This window comes from Propithecus coquereli, unplaced genomic scaffold, assembly GCF_000956105.1.
Source record: "Propithecus coquereli isolate 6110/MARCELLA unplaced genomic scaffold, Pcoq_1.0 Scaffold10, whole genome shotgun sequence".
In the NCBI taxonomy this organism is placed as follows: Eukaryota; Metazoa; Chordata; class Mammalia; order Primates; family Indriidae; genus Propithecus; species Propithecus coquereli.
In genome coordinates this window covers 19,721,524-19,745,792 of record NW_012133858.1, presented here as the reverse complement: position 1 = coordinate 19,745,792, position 24,269 = coordinate 19,721,524, and the positions used below count along the sequence as shown (strand labels likewise).

General features: G+C 42.0%; 1 protein-coding gene across 1 annotated transcript in view; it reads left to right on the top strand.

Annotated features, from left to right (window-relative positions):
• YEATS2 (YEATS domain containing 2) overlaps window positions 1-20,301 on the top strand; it is an 82,167-nt gene extending 61,866 nt beyond the window's left edge. Inside the window, exons 19-29 of the mRNA XM_012640055.1 lie at window positions 527-710; window positions 4,713-4,841; window positions 5,344-5,442; window positions 9,656-9,758; window positions 10,664-10,737; window positions 12,659-12,738; window positions 13,439-13,640; window positions 15,652-15,875; window positions 16,811-16,885; window positions 17,310-17,383; window positions 18,735-20,301. Of these exons, the coding sequence (XP_012495509.1) occupies window positions 527-710; window positions 4,713-4,841; window positions 5,344-5,442; window positions 9,656-9,758; window positions 10,664-10,737; window positions 12,659-12,738; window positions 13,439-13,640; window positions 15,652-15,875; window positions 16,811-16,885; window positions 17,310-17,383; window positions 18,735-18,843 (1,353 nt within the window). The 3' untranslated portion in view covers window positions 18,844-20,301. The remainder of the gene's footprint in view (window positions 1-526; window positions 711-4,712; window positions 4,842-5,343; window positions 5,443-9,655; window positions 9,759-10,663; window positions 10,738-12,658; window positions 12,739-13,438; window positions 13,641-15,651; window positions 15,876-16,810; window positions 16,886-17,309; window positions 17,384-18,734) is intronic.
• The last annotated feature ends 3,968 nt before the right edge of the window (window positions 20,302-24,269 follow it).

Sequence of the window (24,269 nt, the reverse complement as noted above, 5' to 3'; positions counted from 1 at the left end):
TACTTTGCAGTTCCTTGAACATACTATGTTCTTTCATGCCTCTCCTTCTATATCCTCTCCTCTGCCAAGAAACACTCTTTCATCTCTCCCTTTCTCTGTTTTGAATCTTAAGATTCTTCTAAAGTACTATGTTTTACTTGAAGCTTTTTCCAATACCCTCCCCTTTCTGTCCCTAGGCAGAAGCAATAACTTTCCTCTCATTTGTATGGGTGACATTTACCTATGCTTGCTGTAGCATTCATCACACCTTGATGACACGTTCCTTAATGGCTGTTATTTCTGAGCCCTAGCATTTACTACTGTGCTATGCCTGCCATGGAGTAGACATTTGTCAAAGTGACAGACTTTAAAACATTGTGGTAACTTCTTAATAAAGCTCATTTTATTCCATTTTTACATTCAAGAATATGCCCTCCTCCTTTTTTGGTGTCGAAATAGCCTTTTATAAAGTGATATGATAGGTGGTAAATTTTTTTTTTAATATGATAACCCTAATTTCTTTATTTCTGGCCCCGTGGGTAAGCAGTCTGAAGGAACAGCTCCCAGTTCATCATCTGCTGTCAGTTCTGTAATGAAAACTTCTGGGCAGCAGCAAGTGTGCGTGAGCCAGGCCACCATGGGAACCTGCAAGGCTGCCACCCCTGCTGTCGTCAGTGCCACATCCCTGGTGTCCACACCTAACCCCATCTCTGGGAAAGCTACAGTATCAGGTGAGTAGTGTCATGATATTATTTCTCTCTTTCTTTCTTTGGGCTAGAATATCTTTGGGAGGGTTTTAAACAACACTTAAGTCTGAGATTTTAAATTCATCATTTAAAATTATTATTTAATTTGTTATTTTAAAATTATTATTTACAATTTACAGATTGAATAATTTTTAAATGAAAAATAAAACCATAACCTCTCAGAACCCAGAAAAGTGTACCTTTTACTGCTTTGAGTAACAGAGACCACAAATCCTGAGGCCAGGTTGCCTTAGTTGAAGTAATTTGCTTCAGTTTCTCAGCTGTAAAATGAGATTGATAATAATACCTATCTCATAAAGTTGAAAGGATTAAATGAATTAATATATGAATGCTTAGAATACTGTCTGGAGTATAGTGGCCATTATGTAAATAATTGCTGCAATTATCATCATCAGTGTCATCTTTTTTGTTGTTAGTTCATAATCTCTTATCTGCAATTCTAAAATCAAAAAAAGCTATGAAAACCAAAGGTTTTATTTTTATAACTAACTGTAGGGCATAATTTGACCTCCATTGACAGCTAACTCGTACTACTTAATGTGAATATTCATGTGTTTTGCCAAATAATATTAATGTGTTTGATTACATCTTGCTGTCTCAGATGCCAGGGCGCTGATGTAATATGCAGCTTTGCTTCTCAAACTTCAAAGATCAGTTTTGTTTTTTGTTTTCTAGAATTCAGTACAGAGAGATACTTCTGTAAAATACAATAAAAATGTCACAGCAATGTCAAACTGTTACAATTTCTAAACTCTTAATTTCTGTATTGTTGCAGATTTATAACAGCCAGTTTACCAGCTGGCACTGGTCTACAGAAAAAACTGAGTATCACTGAGAGATACATAATACACACACATGCATAAATACATACACACATACATAGTTTACTACCTTTGGATAAGAGATTGTAGATGTTGTCATTATTTTCTCTTCATTCCATAGATAGCTTCACACCAAGCCCCTGTGTCTTGTTTGCTTTATGGATAGAGAACAAAACATTACGGCTGATTATATTTTTCCCATGATTCCCACCTCCCAGTTAAAATTGACCAAGTTCTAATATAGAGAGTGCTTGTTCTCTACTAACTGCGTGTTTTATGTGAGGTGCTGTGTTGGGCGCTGGAGTAGAAATTATAGAAATAGAAGGAATTATTATTATAAGTAGTTCATGCCCTTCCTCATCAGGCTTTTAGCATGCAGTAGATGAAATCTCCTTGCTTTAACTTCTAGTGTCCTAAGGTGCAGCAGCGAATCCACCTTTTTGTGTAACATTTTCATAAAAGGCTCAAACTGTTTCCTACTACAACCAGCAATTTTTTAATTAAATTTTTTGTGTGCATTATACACTATCCTAAACAGGGTCCCACTGGGACAGAAGCAGAGGGAGCCAGGGAGAGAGCGCTCAGAGATGAGGTCAAGGCATGCAGGGCCTGTGTGGGCCACTGTGAGGACTCTGACGCCAGGGGAAGCCACTGGAGGGACTTGAGCTGAGGAGTGACGTGATCCTTACCTTTTAGAGGGATTGTTGGTGCTGCATTGAGAGTAAACTGTAGGGTACAAAGTGAAAGCGGGAAGTAAACCAAGAAGTAGACACTAAGAAAGAAAGCTCTGTGATGTATCAGTTAACTCTGGCCAGACTAAAAGGAGTTCCAAAAAGAAAACAAAAAATAGGGAGAAGGAAATGATCCAAGAAATGAAACAAGAATTTTTCACAGAATTGAAGGGCATGAACTTCTAGGTTCAAAAGGCACAGTGTCTAGCACAATGAATGAAAGATGGCCCACACCCAGGCACGATGTGTTCAAGAAATCAAAACACCAGGGAGAAAGGGAAGATCTTATAAGTTGTCAGAGAGAAAAAGAAATAGAAAATTTCAGAAATTATATTATCATTGAGCTTCTAAATAGCAATGCTGGACGCTAGCATACTATTGTTTTTCAAAATTCTAGGCAAAAATCACCTTCAGTCTAGAATTCTCTAATCAGGAAGATCATTAATGAGGGTAGAAATATTTTTGAATTTCAAATGTATTTCTTATGTACCTTGTCCAAAGACATTACTAACATAGTATGTTTTATCAGAATGAAGAGGTGTAAACTAAGAAAGAGGACGAAAGTAGATAATGATCCAACATAGAAGGAAAGCAAAGGGAATTCCCAGGAGAACAGTAAAGGGACATTTCCAAGATGAGTGTTTGTGGCAGACCTAGAAAGCAACAGTTCAAACTGGAGCAGATCAGAGACCTCCAGGAGGGATATCTCCTGTAAAAAATGGGACTGTAAATTGTGTAGGAGATTTGACTATGTGGAAAGTTGTACTCTTGACTGGCTTACAGAGTTCTTGAAAGAGATGAGAAGACTGAAGGTAAGATGTTAAAAGAAAACTGAGCAAATGAAAGACGAGGGAATTACTAACTTCAGAAATAAAATGTAATCATAGTATCATGGTATACTACTTTGAATCAACAGAGAACAACAGAAGCTTCTCAACTTACAATGGAGTTACATCCCAACAAACCCATCGTGAGTTGGAAATATCATTAAGTCAAAAAAACTCGTGGCTGACTGGGAGCTGCAGCTCGCTCCCACTGCCAGGCATCATAAGAGAAGTGGGATTTCTACTGAATGCAGGTCACTTTCGCGTCATCAGAAAGTCCAAAAATTATAAGTCAGATCATTGTAAGAGACCATCTTTATAGGGAAGAGAAAATATAAGTGCCTTAAAAGGCTTATCTACCCTAATAGTAAGTCAGTAGGTAACATGAAAAATTGGTGAATCGGGGCCTGCAATATACAAATTCTTTTAAAAATACTGAAGTAAATATTGAAAGAAAGAACCAGAGAGTTAGAAGTCGTTACTACTGGGAAACTAGAAGAAGATTGGGAGGTGGAACAAGGGGTAGCTACTTTTAATTATAAGCTTTTTAATACTTTTTTACTTTTCAGCTGATCAGCATATAGTTTCATAAAAACATCAAGACACCAGGTCGTTGTTGTAGTCCCAAGGGCACATCTCAGTAATTACTACTTTCTTGTTTATTTAAGGCCTGTTCTAGAAGTATTTAAGATGATTCCTTTCCTTAGCTCAAACCAACTGCTTTCCAGTGCCTTAAAGTATCTTCAGCCTCTGACGTTGTTTTTAAGTAGTTGTTATTTTATAACATGAGTTTGTATAGCTTGTGTCTTGTGTTCTCTTTCACAGTAAAGGCCCTTTCTCATTTTTTACTAGCCCTCTGAATGCCTAGAATGGTTTTGTAATGGAAATGGGAATATGGAAATTACCTTTAAGATAAAACGAGGGAGGGTGACCCTTTCTAAAATAATGAAGAATACCTGATGTTTGAAAAATAAGGGCTGCACAGAAATAGGAGACAAGGTATGATGTGTAGACAGATGGAAGTATTAGATATGTAAGGATGGTGTGAAGGAGGTGTAGATAAATCGGGACCGGTTTAAAATGGACCCTGAATGCTTTGAAGCTAATTTTGGAAATATTCTTTAGGCAGTTGGGAGCCACAATAGGTTTCCAAGTAGAAAAATGCCAACTTTTTATATAAAATTTTATATCCAGTTTGTACACATTATAGCTATTAAATATGTACAGAACAAATAAACTGTCATAGAAAACAAACAGAAAAGAACTACCTCAAAATGTTAGTACTGGTTATCTGCAGTAGGACTTTGGGTAACTTTTTTCTCCTTCCTATTAGTCCTGCTTTTATAAAAAATTCTGTATTACTTTTTGGATGTGGGACAAGGCCACTTTAAAAATAAATAATTGTCATGACAGATGTTTTATTGTGAAATCTGTAGCATCCATTGCCTCATGCTTCCAGCTCTTTCTTTACTAAAAGGGTAAAGGTCCTAGAAACTTCCTCCTGTGAGAAAATATGAGTGGCAAGGAGGGGAAGGAACTTTAAGGAAGCATCAGATCTTCAACTTGGCCTTATCCTCTGATTTATTTTAGGATTATTAAAAATTCACTCCAGTCAATCCAATCCCCAGCAAGCTGTGCTAACAATTCCCAGCCAGCTCAAACCACTCAGCGTAAACACATCTGGAGGTGTGCAGACTATACTGATGCCTGTGAATAAAGGTAAGTCCTTCAGCCGTGGCCTGTCACACTGTGGCTGTCTCCAAGTCTCTCAGCGTCTATCAGTTGGTGCCTGCTCTTGCCTTGTACAGCCTGCCCTTCAGATGTCGTGGTATTCACTGGCACCTTGAACTCTCTGGCACCAGGGCTAGGACTGAAAGTAAAACCCAGCTGACCTACTCGCTTCTAAGTAGATGCCCATATCTAACACTGAGTTGAGGGGAACATTTTAAACATTTATGAGAATTTACATTAATTGGATTTTTATTTTCTTAGTTTAGTGACAAGCCCCCATTTCCACAGTTGAGGATATAGCTCAGTTACCCTGATAACTAATAACAGGCCAGCTTGTCAGATCACTGTAATAAAAAAAGGACCTTACCATTCCCATTGTCCTAAAGTTGTCTTTGTTCTGTTAGTCTGATAGGGGCTGTCACCTGGGATCATCCTCATTAAAAGTAATTTCTGTATTTGTTGTACCCTTCCCCCCTTTTTTGCCCTGTAGTGGTTCAGTCATTTTCTACCAACAAACCACCTACCATTGTGCCTGTAGCCACCCCAACTCCAGTTGTCCCCAGCTCTGCTCCAGCAGCTGTTGCAAAAGGTATGTAGGATCTCAAAGTGTTTTGTCTGGAAGTTTTATGCAGGACATTACTGTAATCTGAGCCCTTTCAATTTTCAGCAGCTATGAATCAGTCACTTGGCAAATAATGTACTAAGTGCTTACATAGTAGACTTGACACTGAGGGAAATACAGAGACATATGAAGCATCATTTCTGCCCTTCAGGAATTTATAACCTGGTTGAAGAGAATTGCCATAGATAGCAAGCAATGACTGGTAAATGCAAGATGAGTGGTCTGGAAAATGATTGCTGAAATATTGCAGTCTAGGATGTCTAATCAGGGTTGGCAGGGGTGTGGAGGGGAACAGGACTTTGTATGGGGTATGGATTGTAACCTGGACTTTAAAACAGTGACACTTTTTTAGCTGTGGAGAGGTCAGGGGGTTTGCCAGATCAAGGAAACAGTGCAAAGACTCAGAGGACTGGTTTAGGGGAGTAGACCAAACAGAGGGACTCATTTGGGTAGTATAGTTGTGGTAAAGAAGCTTTAGGTATGGGCCAGACTGGCAAGCTGGCAGTGGGGGACATTGCTGACAAGAACAGATCAAGATAGTGCAGTGGATTAGAGAAACACATTTGGCATCTATAGCATCCCCAACAATAACGATAGCTACTGTGTTATAATGAGAGCCTACACTGTACCAGGCACCATGGTAGCTGCTTTAAATACAGCATTCAGCGTATTAATGCCCTGTTAATGCCTGTTTTGCAGATGAGAAAACAAGTTTGGAGATATGAAGTATATACTTTCCAAGTCTGGAAAGCAGTGAAGTTAGAATTTTAAATACATCTGTCTGGTACCATGGCAGGCTGCTTTTCAAGCATGCTGGAATCTCTCATGATAGTCTTAGGAAGAGTTGGATTTGTAACTTACTAAATGACCACCTAAAGCAGGGTCTGGCAGCCTGTAGTCCACTGCCTCTTTTTGTTTGTTGACACATAGGCATGCCCATTCACTAATATATTGTCTCCCATGCTTAGTTCCTGCAGAGATCGGATGACCCGCAAAGCCTAAAATATTTACTGGTTTAGCTCTTTATAGAAAAAGTTCACCAACCTCTGATCAGAAGACAGCTCATGAAAGAATTGGTGTCTCTCTCAACAGGAGGTACATGGCATAGGCCTGCCGAGATTCTGATTCAGTTAATTTTGGACTGGGCAAGAGTATATCTGTTTTAGTTTTTAATTGAAGTAAAATGTTCAGTGAAATGCAGTTACACCTACCATTTGATGAGCTGACAAATGTTTAAACCCATGTAACCAACACCCCATTTAAGATACAGAAATTTCCACCCTGTGCCCCTCCAATCAATTCCCAACCCCCATAGGCAACTGCTATTCTGATTTCTATTACCATAGATAAATTGTTTCTATTTTTGAACTTTATGTAAATGGAAGCACATATGTTCTTTTGTGACTGGTTTCATTCACTCAGCATAATGTTAAGATTCATCCGTGTTGTTGCTGAGTAGTATTCCACATTGTAGGAATATACCATAATTTGTCTTTTTTCCTGTTGATGGACATTATGGTTGTTTCCAGTTTGGAGCTATTATGTACAAATCTTTGGGAACATAAGTTTTCATATCTCTAGTAGTAGATCTGTCCCAGCCTGAAAATGCTATTATTATATAATTCTGTAATTATTTGAATGTCAGATGAAAGTGAGTATACTTGAACCTATAGAACTGGAGTATCTGAACTTTTTCTGAGAACTTCTGTTTCTTGAAGTCTGAAATCATTAGGAGTTGGGATAACATGCATTGTTAAGAGTCAAATTAGCAAGGTCACTCAGTATAAGTCAGTATGCATTAAAAAATCATTTGAATTTCTGTATACTGCCATAACAATTAGAAATTGAAATTTAAACGAACATTTACAGTAGCACCAAAAATACCAATATTTAGTTACTAAACCTAAGGAAAGATAGTCTTATATGCTAACAATCTGTTAAACATTTCTGAGAGAAATTAAAGACATAAATAATTGGAAGGGATATACCATATTAAATTTTTGAAAGACTTGATGAACACTTGAGTTTTCTACCAAAAGTGATGTCTGAATTCAATACAGTCCCAATCATAATCCCTACAAAGTTATTTTTGTTGTCTGTGGGTAGAAACTGATGTGCTAAGTCTAAAAGGTATATGGAAATGCAAAGGCCAAAACAGCTGAGACAGTATTGAAGCACAAAAAAGCTGGGGGACTTAGACTACTAGATACACATATTATAAAACCACAGTAATTGAGATTGTGTGTGGTATGGGCTCAAAAATAGACTAATGGAACAGAAAAGAGAGCCCAGAAATAGACCCACACATATATGGTAACCTGATTTATGACAAATTCAGTAGGGAAAGGTTGGTCTTTTCAATAAATAGCACTGGCTTAATTGGATATATCCATTTGGGAAAACAGTGAACCTTGGCCTCTACCTCATACTGTAAACAAAACCTGATTCGAGTTGGATGTTGGACCTAAATGTGAAAGGTAAAAAAATAAAGCTTCTAGAAGAAAAGTGAGACTATCTTCATGACCTTGAGCAAAAATATTTTAAACAGGACATATAAGGAAAACCATAAAAGGAAAAAATTGATAAGGCAGACTTCATTAACATTGGGAGCCTCACTTCAGAGGTCAAGAGCAAAAAGTCAAGCTACAGACTCAAAGATATTTGTGCTCACTCTCTCTCTCTCTCCATATATATATATAACAAAGGAGTCATATCCAGAATATATACAGATCTCCTAAAAGTCAATATTAAAAGACTGACCCTAATTTTTTGTTAATGGACAAAAAAACATGAATAGGCACTTCACAAAAGAGGAAATCGCAAAAGTTCATAAGGCTATGAAAAATTATTCAACCTCATTAGTCATCAAGGAAGTGCAAATTAAAACCGTAGTGATCCACTGGAATCACCAAATCAAAAGGACTGAGAATACCAAGTGTTGAGAACAGTGCGAAGCAACTGGAAATTGCATACGCTGCTGGTGGGACTATAAATTGATACAATCACTTTGGAAACCAGCTTGGCAGTTTCTAATAGTTAAACAACATCTGCCCTATGTTCTAGCAAATCCACTTCTAGGAAATGAGTGCATATGTCCACCAAAAGACACATGAGAATGTTCATCACATTGTTATTCATAATAGCTAAAACTATGCTGATGCAAAAGAGTGTGCACAGTATGACTCCAGTTATATGAAATTCACAATGGGGAAAGGTGAATACCTTTGTCACGGAGGAAGTGCCAAAAGCATAAGGGCGTCTGCTTGAGGCAGGGAGGCTGCATCTTGGTTTGACTGGTGAGTACATGGGTGTCTGCATTGATAAAGTTTATTGAACTTGGTATTTGTGTATTTAACTGAATGCAAAGTATACATCAGTAACAAAAAGAGGGGAAAAGAGGTACTACTAGTATATCTCATTTGTAGACCCCTGTTGTATAGGGAACCCCTGAAGCATACTGAGTAGGGGAATTATACCAGTCAGGTATTTTAGGAAAATTATTTGGTGCTGATGTGCAAGTTGGATTTTCAGGGAAGAGAGCAGAATCAGGGAAGCTGGTGCTGAAGCATGGAGTGTGTGATCATGGTTTTTTGAGCGAAGAAGACTGTTGAAGGGCAGGAAGGCACATGCAACTGGGACATTGCTATCTTCCATCAGTAGATTCAGTAATACTTAAAGCCTGGTGTGGTTAGCTTGGAGGTTTCCAAGCACAGTGGATCTGATTTTTGCTTTCAACCTTCTGTCTCAGAACACTAAGATGAGGCTGAAAGTTAATAAACTAGCTGGAGAGATGATACCAAAAAAATCATATTATTGGAACTTAGAACAAGCCAGCATTGTAGTCTAATGTGGCATTGTTCAATCACGTGTGTTGGTGGGGCTGAGGGATCTCACATAGCAGTGTGGGTGGCCCTTTAAAAAATATCTAAAAAGCCATTTTGTTGCCCCCCTCTTGTCATGAGCCTGGAGTTGCTCCCCCTGAGACCCAGGCTAACAGTTCTTCCCTTGTCTGCTGACCCTGTGATGATAGGAGCCATCTCAGTCTCCTGGCTGTGTCCCTGCAACAGCTGGAGTGGCAGTTTCCTCACTGAGCTTCAATGGAAGAGCTTTGTTTCTGCCTGCACGTGTCCTTCCACCACTGAATCCTGACAGCTCTCCCTTTGTTGCTCTTCCCTTGTAGTGAAGACTGAACCAGAAACACCGGGGCCAAGCTGCCTCTCCCAGGAGGGTCAGACAGCAGTGAAAACAGAAGAAAGTTCTGAGCTGGGAAACTATGTCATTAAGTAATTATTCCAGTCTTTTCTAAAGGAGTTCTGCTTTGCGTGTTAGTATGATGCTTTTTAAAAAACAGCTGTCACACCTGAGTATGTGTAGAGTTGTGTTTGTTGAGAGTTAAGCCCTTGATGGGGGAAACTGTCCGTGTGTGGTGAACACAGGTATTACCACTTGATGCACAGTGGTACACATCATGTACCATGATGTGATGTGACTTGATTTGTGGTCTTAGAAGCCTCAGATGGGATTACAGACCTCCCTTCAGTTGGGCTTGCCAACACATACTTTCTCTGTGGAATCCTTGGGGATGAAATGTCTTGTGATATGATCACTCAGGTGTGCATACATTTTGTGATGCTGTCCACACAACCTGCCTGATTTTACACAGCCACCTCTCCACGGGCCATACACACTCGTAGCTTCTTCTAAAAATGCTTCCTGAAGTTTTCTAATTTCCAAATTGGGAACCCACCTATGATCACATCCTTTGAAGTATCTCCACCTGCTGGGGACAATAAAAATGTTTAAACATAATAGATGGAGGCATGAACTGGAATAGCTCCAAGATGGGCATCTATGTGATAGAATTTTTGTGCTCTAGTAGCAGTCACATTCCCAAAAAGATTATGTTGCTATTTAACTTAAAAATAATAGATAAAATGTCTGTGATAATTGCATAATTTGCCATTCCTGGGGTCATAATTAGATTATTTAGTCTTGACATTCTCTTTTTAAACACAAACTTTCTTTATAAAGAAGGCTGTCTGTGGAAGGAAAAACATGCCAATATAATGGTTTTAAATTATAATTTCCTCAGAAAGGGGGAATATGTACATAAAATACATGTATATATGTGTCTAGAAACTGCTACATGTATTTAATGTATTTCCTTAATTTTTTTTATCCTTCTCAGGATAGATCATTTAGAGACTATCCAGCAACTCTTAACAGCAGTAGTAAAGAAGATTCCATTAATCACTGCAAAAAGTAAGACAATTATACTGAATATATGCGTACAACATTTTTTTAAAGCTATAAACTACTTGGGGTATTGACTCAACTTTAAATCTCTTGGGATTGTAAATTAATGTAGACGTAGCAGTTATTATCTTATGAGGTTTTAGCTAGAGATATAGCTCATTTGCAGGGGTTTTAGGATTCACGTCCAGTTATTATTTTATTATTTTCACTGTGCTTGATCTGTAAAAGGAATTTCTTACAATTATTTTTATATATAAATCATAAATTGTTGTGTACATAATGAAAATTCTGGTAGCCAGGTACATTAGCACGTGCCTATAGTGCCAGCTACCTGGAGGATTGAGTCCTGGAGTTCAAGGTTGCAGTGAGCTATGATCACACCACTGCACTCAAGCCTGGGTGGCAGAGTGAGACCCCATCTCTTAAAAAAAAAAAGAAAAGAAAGAAAACAACTCTGCATTAGTTTTTAATGTTTTTTAGTAAGGAAAGAAATTAGCATTTGCTTACAGTGTGCCAGACCTTGTGCAGGCTCGTCACATTACTCTCTTATTTACTCACAGTCTCTTGTGTGATAGGTGGTGTCATCTCCATTTTACAGATGAGGAAACTGAGGATAAGCAAGGTTAAGTAACTTGCTCAAGATCACACAGCTGTGGGTGGTGAGGCAGGATGCAAACCCCACTCTGTTTGACTCCAAGACCATTAGCCTTTCCTCTAAAACGCAGTATCACTCACTTGATAGAAATGCACGATTTTCAAAACACCCAAAGCGAAGTCTGCTGTGTTACTGCCCATTGTTAGCAAGAATGAATATTTTGCTTCTAAGCCCCAGTTGTGCTTACAGAATCAGTAACCCTTACTGAGGGCCAGGAAACCCGTGGGTACTTAGGCGGGTGCTCTTGGGCAGGATCAGTGTGAACATGTAGAGGGAAGACCTGAAGCAGGTTGTCATACCACTTGCATTCATAGGGATATGAAAATGATAGGCCAGGTGCAGACTGCCCTGCTTATTTTTTCCAACTGTAATAGCAAAGACATGACCTTTTTTTCTCATTTGAAGTTTGGGGGATCATTTTGAGGTAGTTCAAAGTAAATTTTCAGTGACAACTTCCCAGCCCAATAGAAAAGGATTCAAAAAAATCTCTCTTTAAAAATTTAGATACAAATACGGACTATAAGAGCTGAAAGACAGTTCAGAAACCATCTTTCCCAACTTTCTCATTTTATAGATAAGAAAACTAAAGCCCAGAGACGTGCTGTGGGTTGCCCCGGGCCACTTAGTGAGTTAATGGCAAGCCCGGGGCTCCTCGCGGAGTGCCATTTCCCCTTATTTTAATAGCTTTATGGCAATAGATTACCTTTCTCTACCAAAGAAGTCGAGTTCCTGAGGTGGGGTGGTGGCCTGAGTACGTGCAAGTGGGACACTGTCTCTCTCCTAAAAAGAAGCCCTTGGCTGGGTGCGGTGGCTCACGCCTATAATCCTAGCACTCTTGGGAGGCCGAGGTGGGCGGATCATTTCAGCTCAGGAGTTTGAGACCAGCCTGAGCAAGAGCGAGACCCCATCTCTACTAAAAAAAATAGAAAGAAATTAGCTGGACATAGAAAAAATTAGCCAGGCATGGTGGCACATGCCTGTAGTCCCAGCTACTTGGGAGGCTGAGGCAGTAGGATCGATTGAGCCCAGGAGTTTGAGGTTGCTGTGAGCTAGGCTGACGCCACGGCACTCCAGCCCAGGCAACAGAGTGAGACTCTGTCTCAAAAAAAAAAAAAGCAGCCCTTGTATGTTGAGCTGTTCCTGGGCTTGCTCAGTGAGGAATGTGTATGCAATGAAGAGGTCTGGAGAAACTACTGGACATGCCTCTGGCAAATAAGATTTGATTTGAATCATAACAGCTTTGTTGAGAGTGGCTGGGTATGTGCGTTCTAGGTGAAGATGCCAGCTGCTTTTCTGCAAAGTCTGTGGAGCAGTATTACGGCTGGAACATTGGGAAGAGGAGAGCCGCTGAGGTAATCCCACGTGTGCCTGTTTGAGACACAAGCCACCACTGAGCCTGTGGGGAGAAGAGAACTGCAACCCCTGTGCATTCTGGCTGCCGCCATAAACCTTGTCTTATGGAATAATGATAAAACTTGCAACCTATTTTGTTAAAATATTTGGCAGAATGGTTTCCTCAGTTAAAAATCTCATGTTTCAAAGACCTATATCTAGCCTTTGAAAAGCCTACTTTATTTTCCTGCATTGGTAGAATCATTCCTTGCATTTTCTAAACAGTTTTTATGAATTTGAAAATACTAAAATGAATTCAAGTATTTATTGAGTACTTACAGTATGGCAGCTGCTATGCAGATACAGTGGGGTTGTACGAAGAGAAAGTAGCGTGTGTAAAGGCATGTTTAGGAAGGAGTGAAAAGTCAGTGTGGTTGGTTTGGGGGAAATTAGAGAAGAAGGGGGAGTGGGAGTCCTAGGTTGAGACCAGACGAAGAGCCTTAAAGGCCAAACCTGAGAGTTTCTGTTTTATTATAAGCATCAGGGAGCCAGTAGAAGTTTTTTTTTTTTTTTTAAACTGAGAAGTAACACAATCAGATTTTTTTCCTTAGAAAAAATGAGTCTCACAATTTAATTTAGCATGGTGGTTTACAATTGTGACTTTCTGATAAGCAGCTAAGTCAAAGGATTTGATTATGGTTCAAAAAAATGTTTTTTAAGTGGCAAAGAGCGATGACAATGCGAAAAGTCTTACAAGAAATACTGGAGAAGAATCCAAGATTTCACCACCTGACCCCTCTTAAAACCAAGCACATTGCTCACTGGTGTCGCTGCCATGGCTACACCCCACCAGATCCTGAGAGCTTGAGGAATGACGGGGACTCCATTGAGGATGTGCTGACCCAGATCGACAGCGAGCCAGGTGAGCGATTGGCTGAACTGCCAGGAGCACCCTGGTGGCCTGGGGACACCTGCTGCTGAGCACAGCATCTCTTCAGCCCCAGCAGTGTTCAGTACGCCTTCAGCTGAGGTACCGGGGCCTGAGGGCTTGGAAGAGTTGCCATGGAGTGCAAGAGCCTTTGCTTACCTCTTGCCATGTCCCCCCAGGACTGCACTGTATCTATAGAACTGTTTGTACCTGAGTATTTCAACTGTTGTACCCCAGCCAGGAACGTTCTGGCCCATGCCATCCAGCAGGCATGCCCTGGTAGTTTGGGAGTCCCCTCCCCAGCATCATTCTCCTAATCCACCCCCTTTCCTCCAGATGGAGGCAACGTCCCCTTCCTTCGTGACCTTATAACCCCATAGTCAGGTCTGTCCTATTCCCATGAAGATGGGGCCTGTGTCTTATCTGTTACTTTGTCTCCAAACCTAGCTAGGAATACCGCCCAGTGTTGGGGGCACATGTGAACAACTAATGATGCTGCAGCTAAAATGAAGTGAGCATTTTATGATAAAGAAACAGACAGACAACTGCTGTATGGCCGCAGGGGCCTAGGGGGCAGGGCATAAAAGGTGTTTGGAGAGAAGAAGCACTTTGAGTTTCACCTTAAAAAATAAGAAGGGAGGCCGGGCGCGGTGGCTCACGCCTGTAATCATAGCACTCTGGGAGGCCGAGGCGGGCAGATTGTTCGAGCTCAGGAGTTCGAAACCAGCCTGAGCAAGAGCGAGACCCCGTCTCTACTAAAAATAGAAAGAAATTAATCGGACAACTAAAAATATATAGAAAAAATTAGCCAGGCATGGTCGCGCATGCCTGTAGTTCCAGCTACTCGGGAGGCTGAGGCAGGAGGATCGCTTGAGCCCAGGAGTTTGAAGTTGCTGTGAGCTAGGCTGACGCCACAGCACTCACTCTAGCCCGGGCAAAAGAGTGAGACTCTGTCTCAAAAAAAAAAAAAAAAATAAGGGTGTTTTCTCTTCCCAACCCCATTTATGTAGAAAAACAGAAGCCCTATCTCCCTGTCTTGAGGGAACCTGGAGCACAGAGGTGGGGTCCTTTAAGACTTAGGGTCCCATTTTCTCCATGAAGCCTCCTGAGAGCCTAATACAGGGTGATTCTCCTTTCTGTGGTCTCCTGTAGCACTTAACGTCAGTACTACGAGAGTTCGTCTGACATAGACATGTAAACCATATTGATCACCTCTGTGCTTCACTGGTACGATATGTAAAGCACAGCACTTGACATATACTAGGCTTGCTGTTAATATGACTGATTACAGATGGTTCCTGACTTACGATGATTTGAGTTAAGGTTTTTTGCCTTTACGATGGTGCCAAAGTGAAAGGCATTCACTCTGTTCCTCGATTTGTTTGTTAGAGCCCGGTCAGTAAAACAGAAGAGGGGCCAGGAGCTGGATGCTCTGCCACCATCTTGCTGGGTCCCTTTGTGCCTGGTCTCGACCTTACGTATTCATCCATAAAGTGAAAGGCGAACACTACAACTGGCTGTAAAGTCCTAGCCCTCTTTGTTAGGCTTTGTATAAATCACCTTATTAAAGACTGGTTGCACAGTAAACATTAAACATTAACATCCTGCTCTCTGGGCAGTGAGAACATGGGTGATTTTTATTTTCTTTACCCTGCATTTCTAAATTTTCCAGATTTAAAAGTTGAAAAATCAGTTTAGTCATTAATACTTAGAGGGTAAGGGGATGGCCTGGTTTTTGTGGCAGAAGTCAGAATTATGTGCTGTTTTCTCATAGATGGCAGTGACATCGTATAAATCACGTACTACACAAGATGCCTGTCTTGGTGCTTTCCTGCCTTATGAATCACTAGTTCTCATCATTATAGATCCATAGGATTATATTACTGGAAAGAAGGTCAGCTCCCTTGGCACTTATCCTCCTTCCTCAGACTGTGCTCTTATGGAGGCTGAAAGTCCTTTTTTGTTGTCACCACAGCTGTCATAAGACTGGTTACCTCTTGTTTAGAGTGTCCGTCATCATTCTCCTCTGCTGACAACCTCTGCCAGAAACTGGAGGACCTGCAGCAGTTCCAGAAAAGAGAACCAGAGAATGAGGAGGAGGTGGACATCCTCAGCCTCTCAGAGCCATTAAAGATAAACATCAAAAAAGAGCAGGAAGAGAAAGAAGAAATGAAATTCTACCTGCCACCAACCCCAGGGTCTGAATTTATTGGTGATGTCACACAGAAGGTAGGGGGCTGTGGCCTACTGATAGATCACAAACCAGGCGCAAGATTCTGATGTTCAGCCCTATAAACTGCGACCCAGACTTTTCTGGTGACATAACGTGTGATTTACTTCTGCCTGGTAAACCCAGGCAAGCTCTGTGGGCTCCCACCTTCCCCATCAGAGCCCCTGGGCAAGAAAACTGATTACATGTGAAAAGGTGGCTTGGTGAACGTGAACTTGAAGCAAAGCCAGCTAGATTTAGTTAGTATTACTTTTCATCTCCTTTTTTCTCACCTGCCTCAGGAGAAGCACCTTTCCTTCATGAGGCATGTCATTAACATTTATAAGTTATACTTCAGTGAGTAATCTTTCCCTGACATTTTTATAGCTCCTACGTGCCCTGTCTGTGGTGTAGACATGGTGCACACTGTGTCCTGATTGCACAGGAGAGAGTTATTTGCCCACCCCTGATTAACTTAACAGCTCTTTAGCATCTGCCACCTGCCAGCTGCACAGGACCCAAAGTTGAAAGACAGTGTTTATTTTCACTTAAGGATGAAATGAAAAGTGGGACAAGATGCAGTTCCCAAATACATCTTCTTCACCTCTTGCAGACATGGCCTTTGAGTCTGATTCCAGAGCTTCCAAAGTATTGATCCTGCTGGCAGAATTCATGGCGAATCCTGTCCATGTTGTGCCATGAAGGAGATTTCAGAGTAAAAACAGGATTATAATAGCATTTTAAACAATCAGTCAGAAACGTGGAAAAATGAAATAACATATTTTTCCGAATGTTACATTCTGTGTTACTTCCCTATGAGTTTTGTCCAGGATGTCTGTAGAGTCTCTCTTCCACGCAGGCCTCTCTTTGGGTGTCAGAGAAGTAGTATGCTTGTTTAGAGAGAGGCTTTTTAAATGCAGAAATAAGAACAAATGGCTTTCTTCTGCTTTTCCAGATTGGGATCACCCTGCAGCCGGTGGCACTACACGGGAACTTGTATGCATCAGTGGTAGAGGACATGATCCTAAAGGTGGGTACCTGCTGGTGGCATGCTCTAGGAGGTGGCAGAGACAGAGCCTTGGGTTTTCTGTACGTGTCACAACAATAGAAATAGCCACAACTGTCCCATCCCTGGGCAAGGGGGTGAAACAGCCACAGCTTCCTTTTCTAGAGGATTCCTTTTAGGAATAGGGATATCTTGGTAGCAACTCTTACCTCTCTTGTCCTTAGAAACAACATCTGATGAATGAAGATTACCCTGATTCATAATTTCTCAGATTCATGGCCTGTATCGTTCATGGTCTGTTACTCAGACCTTTAATTTTTCCTTAAGGAATTTTTAATCCTTGTTTGGAATTGCTTCAAAAGTTTGGGGTAAGGGAGGGGTCAGATGCCTCCCTTCTCGCCAGCAAGCAGATGGCCATTTCTGAAAGTAACAGCATCTTCCATTGTAGGCTACAGAACAGCTGGTGAATGATATCCTGAGACAGGCTTTGGCGGTTGGATACCAGACAGCATCTCACAACAGGTACTGCTATCTCTGCAGTCAGGGGTATGAGGCTTACACCTGTTTCCTAACAGTTTAACTGCCCGTGAAGATGTTTTATACTTAAATCAGTCCAGTAGGAGATTCAGTGCTTGGGAGTAAGAATGCTTAGAACCAGACAGACTCAAGGGTCTGTTCTGTTATTTTGAGAAAACCTTGTGGTTGTGAAAGCTCAGCTTTGCCCAGAGGTCTCTATCCTCCCCATCATTATTGTCCCCATTGTTACATACCTAGGACTGTGTTTTGTTACAGGGTTGAACAAATATCAGCTCTTTGCAATTAAAGTTAACATTAGTGTCCATTGTGTGTCAGACGTTAGAGCCAAGCATTACATATATTACATAATTTGTGTTTCATTGCAGAACTATTCCCCTTTTAGAAATTGGGAAACTGGGCTTTGAAAGGTATCTTACCTGGTTTTCCCAGCAAATATACGGTAGAGCCTAGATTCAGACTCAGGTTTCATTGGCTCCAAAGCCCACAGGCTCACCACTACTCTTTGCTAACCCAAACCACCTTTGATTGGAACACTGAACTTCACTCTTATGCTAGGCTCTGAAGGAATCATATATAGGCCACATCCTGCTTTTCTTTCAGAGGAAACGAATATTTTATTCCATTATGCTAATGGCTGTCAAAAATTTATAAAATTGTAACAAAGTGCCTGAGGACATGAAGAGGCCTAACTCAGGATAATGTCAGGCCAGAATTCACAGGGATATAATAGAAGTCTTTAGAAAACAGGAAAGGGGACAGAGTTCCAGTCCTGCTGCCCGTGGTCCTGCTTGAAACCCTAGAGTGAGCCGAGTGCCTCCTGGGGACCTTGCTCGCCTCCATGGCCCTGACTCTGGAGTGACTGGGTGTTCTGATGAGAACATTTAACATCACACTTGGCCTGGCATGACTCCATGAGATGGGAGATACAGTCCCAGAGTTCTGTGGTGCTTTGACTCATCTCTCAGTCTGCTGAGACTGTATTATAAACGTGACATTCTGTTCTGTTATCCATTTTACTTTCTCCAGTCCTCAGAATCTTTTTTCCTAATCATTCAGCTAGCTTCTTGAAATCCTTCTTGTGCCTGTGACTAGGAAGTCAGATCTGAGCCCTGACCAGGACTGTGACTGGGGGGAGGCCAGACCTTTCACCAGAGCTGAAAGGCAGTGATGGGAAGGGAGAGAGAGAGTGTACCTGGACAGTGGCCCTCAGCCATGCCTCATCACTCATCATTGTCCCCTTTCATAATGCCTCTGCAGGGGATGGTCCCTGTGGAAAATTAATTGAAATATACTTGAGAGAATTACACCTAATAACATACTTTGTTTTTTGGACCAGGGTTCCCAAAGAAATTACAGTGAGTAATATCCACCAGGCCATTTGCAACATTCCTTTCCTGGACTTCCTCACAAACAAACACATGGGGATATTGAATGAGGACCAGTGAACAGAACGAAGATGCCCCTAGAAAATCAGGATGTGAAGGCATATCCAAAGCAGGTGAACCGTGATGACTCTTCTCTTTGGGGAAGGCAGTTGTTTTCTTTGTGCCTCAGGATATCATGGCTACCAGACCATTGCCTCTGCCTCTGCCTAACACCAGAGTGTTCGGTTCCAGATGAAATCCTTTTAGGACAGAAGTTTGTTTCCTGATTCCAGAGTGAAGCTGTAAGTGGATACATGCTCTGTCAATTTACATTTCTTCCCTCTCTGTAAAGGCTCTGTAAGGGGGTCTCAACACTGGGCCAGGCTGTGCATATTGTGTCCTTCTCTCCTCTGAGTGTACTCAAGGGGGAACATTGGGCCTCACTCGCCAGGAAGTAGACAGTGAGTCTGGCAGGCTAGAGATTTTACCCATTCAGTGGGCTGGGGTAACGGGAAACTCCAGCAGTTACCCTGAAGAGGGACTGGACTTTCAGCACTCAGCGAGCGGTTCTTTGCTCCTGCCTGGCCTTGGTGTGGAGGATCTGCACTCTTAACAAAGTGAGTCAGCTACAGGAAGAGGTAATGCCATGCAAGGAACCACAAAGGCCTGGGAAGCTGCAAACTGAGCAGCATTCATTTTTCGTGGAGCAGAGGAGCATTACTGCAACCAGTGTCGAAGCAACCTCGGGATGGAGAGATCCCAGCGTAGGTCAGGAAAAGATTTGACTATAACCCAAGAAACTCTTAATACTAGTAATAGGCAACAACCACAAGTCCCCGACACTTGGCAGAATTGTACCAGCTTTACTTGTGTGTGCCGAGCAGATAGCTGGTTCTGCACCATTTGCATGGTCTGCAGGAGATTTGGCTGAATCCGTGTTGAGTGGGAGCAGCCCCTGGGCAGGCTCTGCTGGGATCCTTTGTCCTATCAGTGGATTTAGAATTCTGTTCTTTGTTGAGTTTTTCCCAAGAAGAAAAGTGTTTAAAAGAAACACCTGTGAGTGCCTTAAAGTTGGAGCAATTACTGTTCAAGCCCAGAGACAGGGATTCCAGTGCTCAGAAGCAGTGAGAGTAGGTGGCATCCATAGCAAAGCCCCCTTGATGGAGGGAGCAGACAGAAGAAAGGTTCTCAGTGCCACTGCATGGTGTCCAGTCTACTGAAGCTGCCCTATCCCAGGCTTCCCAACGTGGTCTGTGTGGAAGGTACAATGAAGAACTTACTCTGTTAGAAATCTGCTCTTACTCTGCTCAAAGAAAATTTGAAAGCTGTGAGTCAGAGTCAAAGAATCTTGTCCAAGCAACATAATTCTTGTTTTATGGGTCCTATAGATGTTTGAGTCAGGAAAGTAAGGCAGTGGAGGTAACAGGATAAAATCTACCTTTTTAATTTAGCATCTGAGGGCTATAAGTGCAGAAGGATTCTATTCTCAGTAGGGCATAGGGCATGCCCTGGCTTAATAAAATAGTTTTAGGATATAAGGCTCACATATTCTATATATGAACTACTACATGCAAGGCTGATACACAGGTGTACAGATTCTATCAGCAAGTGGACTCTGAGATCTACAGGGTGGAAGATTTGATCCATATGAGAACAGAATTTGTTCATTACAGGTATGAAAGCCTGAAGAAATTATCTTTTTGCAAAAGAAATATTAAATGATTTAATATTTGTGTTACTGTTTCAAGTGTGTTTGTATCATAATGTGTAACATAATTGTGTAACAAAAATGTCTACAATAAATCTTTTAGTATTTGTGGTGGGTTTTTCTGAGTTTGAAGCACTAAGATAAGGTTCTTCTAGCATGAGGTCAGAAAGCATGGGGATGAGGTGAAGGTAGAGGCTTTGGTGTGTTTAAATTAATTCCTCTACTTCTTTCCAAAAAATATTTGCAAGCATGCAAGGTAAAGGATTACAGTTACATAAAAGTCAAAAAAAAAAAAAATTGCAAGATACCTGTTGACCTTGGACATAATCATTTCTGACAGCTTGGAGCAAAGGAAAACTGCAAAAATGAGCTCAGTTTCCTCAAAGCCAAGGCAAAGAGGGACTTGGCTTCTGTTGTCTAACAAACATACCGGTTTAACTGGCAGGATAAAATTGGACTATGCTGAGGTCTGAAAGAAGTTGCTCCTGTGACACAGTCCTTATGCTGTGACCATCTGCTCTCATATGACTAAATAATAACAAAAAATGCAGAAACGTAAGAGCTAAAGACTTTGAAAGCTTTGGTTCTTTAAACTCAAGAATCTCTGCAAGGAGGCACTGTGATACAGGTCAGGTGTGTAGCTTTTTGGGGACCAGACGACACTTAGGTTCAAAATTGGGAAAGTCGAATATTTGAATAGTTTGGAAGAACAAGAATTGGAGCATGCTCAGGCTTGCCTTCATGAACATTAATCATCTCAGCCAGGGTTTTGACAGGAGCTACAGAGCAGACACATCAATGTCGCAGACAGTACCTTAAATGAGGACTCCATGTTATTGGTTGAATTGGACCAACAGAGTCAGCTTTGGGGCCTCTCTTGACCCTGTCCAAAGGGGAAGCTCTTCTATCTGCCTGGCACAGGCTGTGGGGCCACCATCCAGCAGGGCCTAACTTTTCTCAAAAGCTGCTTGTTAGAGTTTGGCCTGAAGTCCTAGAGTTCTGTATCATGGAGCAGAGATGGGATGAACGACTTGGTCTGAATGGCTGCAAGCCCACGTGTGAAAGGACCTGAGGGCTTTCCTCTAGTTGAACCTTGTAGTGCACCCCACGGCTGATTGAGGCAGCTGCTGCGGTGGTAACTGTGGTTATGGGATAATAAGGTGGGACACTTTATTTTGGCTGAAATTAGCTAACAGATTGAATTGCTTTTTATTTTTAAAAACTTTTTTTACAGAATACAAAAATGTTTATAGAAATTTTAGCAAGTATAAAGTGTAAAAAATAAAAACTACCCATAATCCCCTTTTCAAAGAGAACCACTGTTAATATTCCAGTGCATTTGTGTCTTTGTGCATATCACATATGCGTGTAAGATAGACATGGGTTGGGACCACGTGGCTGTGGCTTGTCTCTGTTGCTTCTTGGGTCACTCACTCAGCATGGTGGTAGGCCTTATTCAGACCTGGAGTGAGTGGCAGGGAGTTTTTTAAGAACCCAGATGTTTTGATGATGAAGCCTAGTAAGAAGACTGTCGAAGTTGGGTGGGATGTTTTTGAAAAGCTGTCATGGTGCATTGCAAAGAGGTTCTTGGGCATGCAGTTTGCCTTGCAGAGGTCAGGCCTGGCTGAGGCGGTGGGGCTTCCACTGCTGCTGCCTCACCAACATTGCCAGGAGGCAGCAGGCCTGGCTTGTCCTAGCTGAGGGACAGCAGAGCTGACTGGTCCATTATGGCACAGGAACAAGTGGGCTTCCCAAGCACCATACAGTCTGGCAGTGGGCGGGGGGAAGATGAGGGGCCGTGAGCACAGGGCAGGCAGCAAGTTGGAGAATGTTAGGGGCTGCAGATGGGAGTAGATCTGGCTCCCTGGGGAAGTGGGAAAGGGTTGCTTAGGCAGGAAAGAATAATTCTGACAGCTGTGCTTTGTTGGCTATTTACTGTCCTGAGCACCCTGCACATGAAATAAACACAGATGCTCGTAGTAAGCCAACAGGTGCAGATGTAGTATCCTCACTTTACAAATGAACGAACGGAAGCTCACATTGCTCACGGCTAGTAAGTGGAGAAGCCAGGATTTGAGCCTGAAACCAGCTTCACAGAGAGTCTGTTTACCCCAGGCTCCTGGATGAGCGTGTGGGAGAGGGGTGAAGCGAAAGGGGCACCTAGTGGGTGCTGTGGACACCAGAGTGCCCTGCAGCCCACAGAGGGGGTGCTCAGGATTGACAAGCCTCCAAGGGCTACAGCAGCAGCCCTGTTTCGAGAAAGTCCCCATAACCAAGAGATAGGATAAAAGTATGAGAAGTCTCTTGTGCTTGTAATTTAGAGAAATTAAGAAATTTGAACAGTACATTTTTGCATTTTAGTAAAATCTAAGATTGTACAGTTAGTCTGTTCGTTTCCCACAGAATGCCCAGCAGGCAGTCTCTTTTCTCTTAGAAACATCTACCATGCAGGCAGGCCTTCCTCGATGAGTCTGAAATAATGGAGCCCTCTGTGTAAGCCTGTGCTTCTGGCTTCCCTTTAAAGTGAGTCTCATCAAAGCATTTGCCTTGCTGGAATGACAGGAAGGGCTGTGCGTGCCAGAGCTAGTACCTCTGAGGGGACGCTGCATAGGCAGCCAGAGCTGGAGACACAGCTCTGAAACCTGAGTGCCACCACCTGCGGCTTAATGTTCATCAGAGGAGCCTCCTCTCCAGAGGGCTGGAGAGGAAGAAGAATCCAAAGGGAAATCCTGAAGAAGTTTCCTTACCAAAAACTATCCCAAGCTTGTGCCTCAAAGCTTAAAAACCCTTTAAATGTTTGTTTGAAGGGCTACTATGCAGGGAAGGGACGAGACTAGTCCCATGCACCCAACTGGCTAGAATTTATGGAGAAAGTTAGCAGAGAGCTTTCCAAAGATAATAAAATGCGCTGCCTCCTCAACAGGTGGAGAGCCCTGGTCACTAAGTGAGAGGGGAAGGGGAGGGCGAGGGTTGTGCAGATGACATTTTAAGGTCTTTCAGGGAATGAGCCCAATGCCACCTTCTTCCCCAAATGCTCCCAGTTCTTACCCGGTGTGCATGGTAGTGCCTTTCCTGGGAGGGAAACTAATTAGTATTAATAATAAAATGTGGGATTCAGTCTTTAGGGACCTTCCACAAGGTAAATGTCATTCATTCAGTCCCAAGAAATGTTTTGTTAAAACATGAGGAACATTTTGGTCATAAAGAAATTACGTCTTTGTAATTGAAGTCCTATGATTGATACTCTATTTCTTCTGGAAATTTCATCCTGGTCACTAAGCATTACCATGAGTCACACTGCAGGTGATAACCTGAGATGTCTTCTATAACTTCTTAAACATGGGGGGCCATTTGTAGGAAGGTCCAGGGACATCATCTTGGATTACCATAGGTTATAAAATTACCAAAATTATCATGCATCCTGGGAAAACCACCCAAAGTGGACATTACTGGTTCTTTGAAGGACCCGACATATCCACATTCCTCAGCCCCCATGGACCAATTCCATTCACAATTGAATTGATCCTTAAGTTCCTCAGACTTAAAAACTCAAGGATGGCTGGATGGCAGTTAAAAACAGATGTAAAGCCTTCCACAAACTTCTCGAGGAAGAAAAGGATGGTTGAGGCCAAGCTGAGCTGGGTGGTGACAGGTCCATCCGCGCCTCTGTTCTACAGCCCTGGTGGCAGCAGCTTTGAGAGGGTCCTGAGACCGTGCCATGCTCTCAGGCCAGCTGCGGTGGCCGTGGGTCCTGAGCCTGCCTCTCAGCACTTTGTCTCAGCAGCCATGGCGCAGGCAG